Here is a 1,756-nt window from a genome sequence, read left to right as displayed (position 1 = left end):
GTGCGAGGGTCGCCCGTGCTCTGCATTCCCGCATCCCGTGGCCGCTTGGGTCGAAGAAGAAAAAAAAGAAGAGATTAGGTCATCCCCGATGAATCATGGTGGATCCCACCTCCAAAGGCTCGAGTTCTCGACCGCCTCCCTCCCGTCGTCTCCCCACCATCGAAGAGGGGAACAAAGAGCAAAAACACCAAACCAACGAATGACGACTGCAGCAACACTCGCTTTCCGCTCAACAAATGATTAACTAGCACAAGCAACAAGCAGCAAGAAAGCAAGAAAGCAAGCAGACACAGGCAGACAGGCAAAGTTACCTTAGTCACCATCCCCGTGTCACTGTCATCTAGCGCTGCTGCATGCTCCTTGATGTCAAATCATGGCCCCTCCGCGAGCAGCAGCAGTAGCAGCAGTAGCAGCACCAACAGCAGCAGCACCGTTTGTTCCCGACGTGGCACCCGTGCGCCGTGGTTGATCAAAGAAACAGCCAAGGGCGAGATGAAGATTGATTGACAGACAGTGCAGCATGGATTCGCGTGCCGTCCGACTTCCCCTCCCCCCTTCCCCCTCTTTAGGCTCTTCCCGTCGTTCTTCTCCCGGGCCTGGCCGCCTATAGGCCCCCCAGATCTGCATCCTGGCACCTTTTCGACTGCGCCCGCATGCACAAAGACGCTTCCTTCTTGCTCTATTTCTCCATTTCTCGCTTTCGAGAGTTTGGGCCTTGTTCTCCCACTTGACGACGACGGTGGCCGGCGATGATGGCGAAGCCATGGAATGATGACGATCGTTCAAGCCACCGCCGCTACCGCTGCCGCTGCCGCTGCCGCCCCCACCTCCCGTCGTCCACCTCATCTTCATCCTCCTAATTCGGCCCGGAAGCCCACTTGCTGGCGGATGGTGGTGCGGTCTGGTGACTCCAGACGCAGTGCGCCCTGCTGCATTGTCCATGACCTCACGCCCTCTGATGCCGTCCATGCTGCTGCTGCTGCTGCGTCCGTTGCATGCATATGGGATTCACTCGGGCCGGTCAGGCTGGTTGATGTGGTGCAACCGTGTCTGTGAGAAGGTGATGAGGGGACCGACTGACTGACTGGCTGGCTGGCTGCAAGCTTCTGTCGCCACGCGTTACAGCAGACCCGTGACAGGAGAGCGACGTTCTAGGGCCCTCGTCGTGCATCCGCTCCGCTTCAATTAATCGCGATTTTGTCCTAATCTGAGAGCAAGGACGATGCTGCTCCGGCCGGCCACCAGAAACTGTTTAGATGGGCGTCCGTCCTCAGACACTAGGGCACACTACGCAGTAGGGACACTACCTCACACCGTATGTGCCAGTCGGGTCGCTTCGGGCTGGCGCCCAAACTGTTATTTTCGTGTAACATCAGGGTGGAGGCCAGACCGGCCGGTACCAACATCTGAGTTCTTAACTCCTTCCATCGAGATTCCCTCATTTGCTGCGGGCGGGCCCGGGACAAGAAAGGGATTCCTTCGAGTTTCGACTGTCTGTGTCTCAGACACTTTGCTTGGCTTGCTTGCTTGCCGTGTGTACCTCACCTCTTGGAGTCTAGAACTTTGGCCTCTTCTTTTTTCTGTCATCTCACGGGCAAGCGACTTCAGCCGCGGCTCAACCAGTGCGCCAGAGCCAGAGAGCCAGAGCCAGAGAACTAGAGCCAGAGCCAAGACCAAGGCCGAAGCCGCGCATCGGCAGCCCTTTTGCTCTCAGCCAATGCATGTCAACAGAGAGAACGTGGAACCAACTAGGTTG

General features: G+C 57.3%; 1 protein-coding gene across 1 annotated transcript; it reads right to left on the bottom strand.

The window, feature by feature from the left end:
* Nucleotides 1-305: 305 nt before the first annotated feature.
* B0T26DRAFT_288442 (uncharacterized protein) lies at nucleotides 306-1,096 on the bottom strand. The gene has a single exon (XM_060434176.1). The coding sequence runs from the start codon at nucleotides 967-969 to the stop codon at nucleotides 367-369; it is 603 nt and encodes a 200-aa protein (XP_060295997.1). The 5' UTR covers nucleotides 970-1,096; the 3' UTR covers nucleotides 306-366.
* Nucleotides 1,097-1,756: the final 660 nt, after the last annotated feature.

Source organism: Lasiosphaeria miniovina, assembly GCF_030549165.1.
Source record: "Lasiosphaeria miniovina strain SMH2392-1A chromosome Unknown B0T26scaffold_4, whole genome shotgun sequence".
Taxonomy (NCBI): domain Eukaryota; kingdom Fungi; phylum Ascomycota; class Sordariomycetes; order Sordariales; family Lasiosphaeriaceae; genus Lasiosphaeria; species Lasiosphaeria miniovina.
The sequence above is the reverse complement of the archived record's forward strand: the minus strand, read 5'-3'. Positions and strand labels throughout refer to the sequence as shown.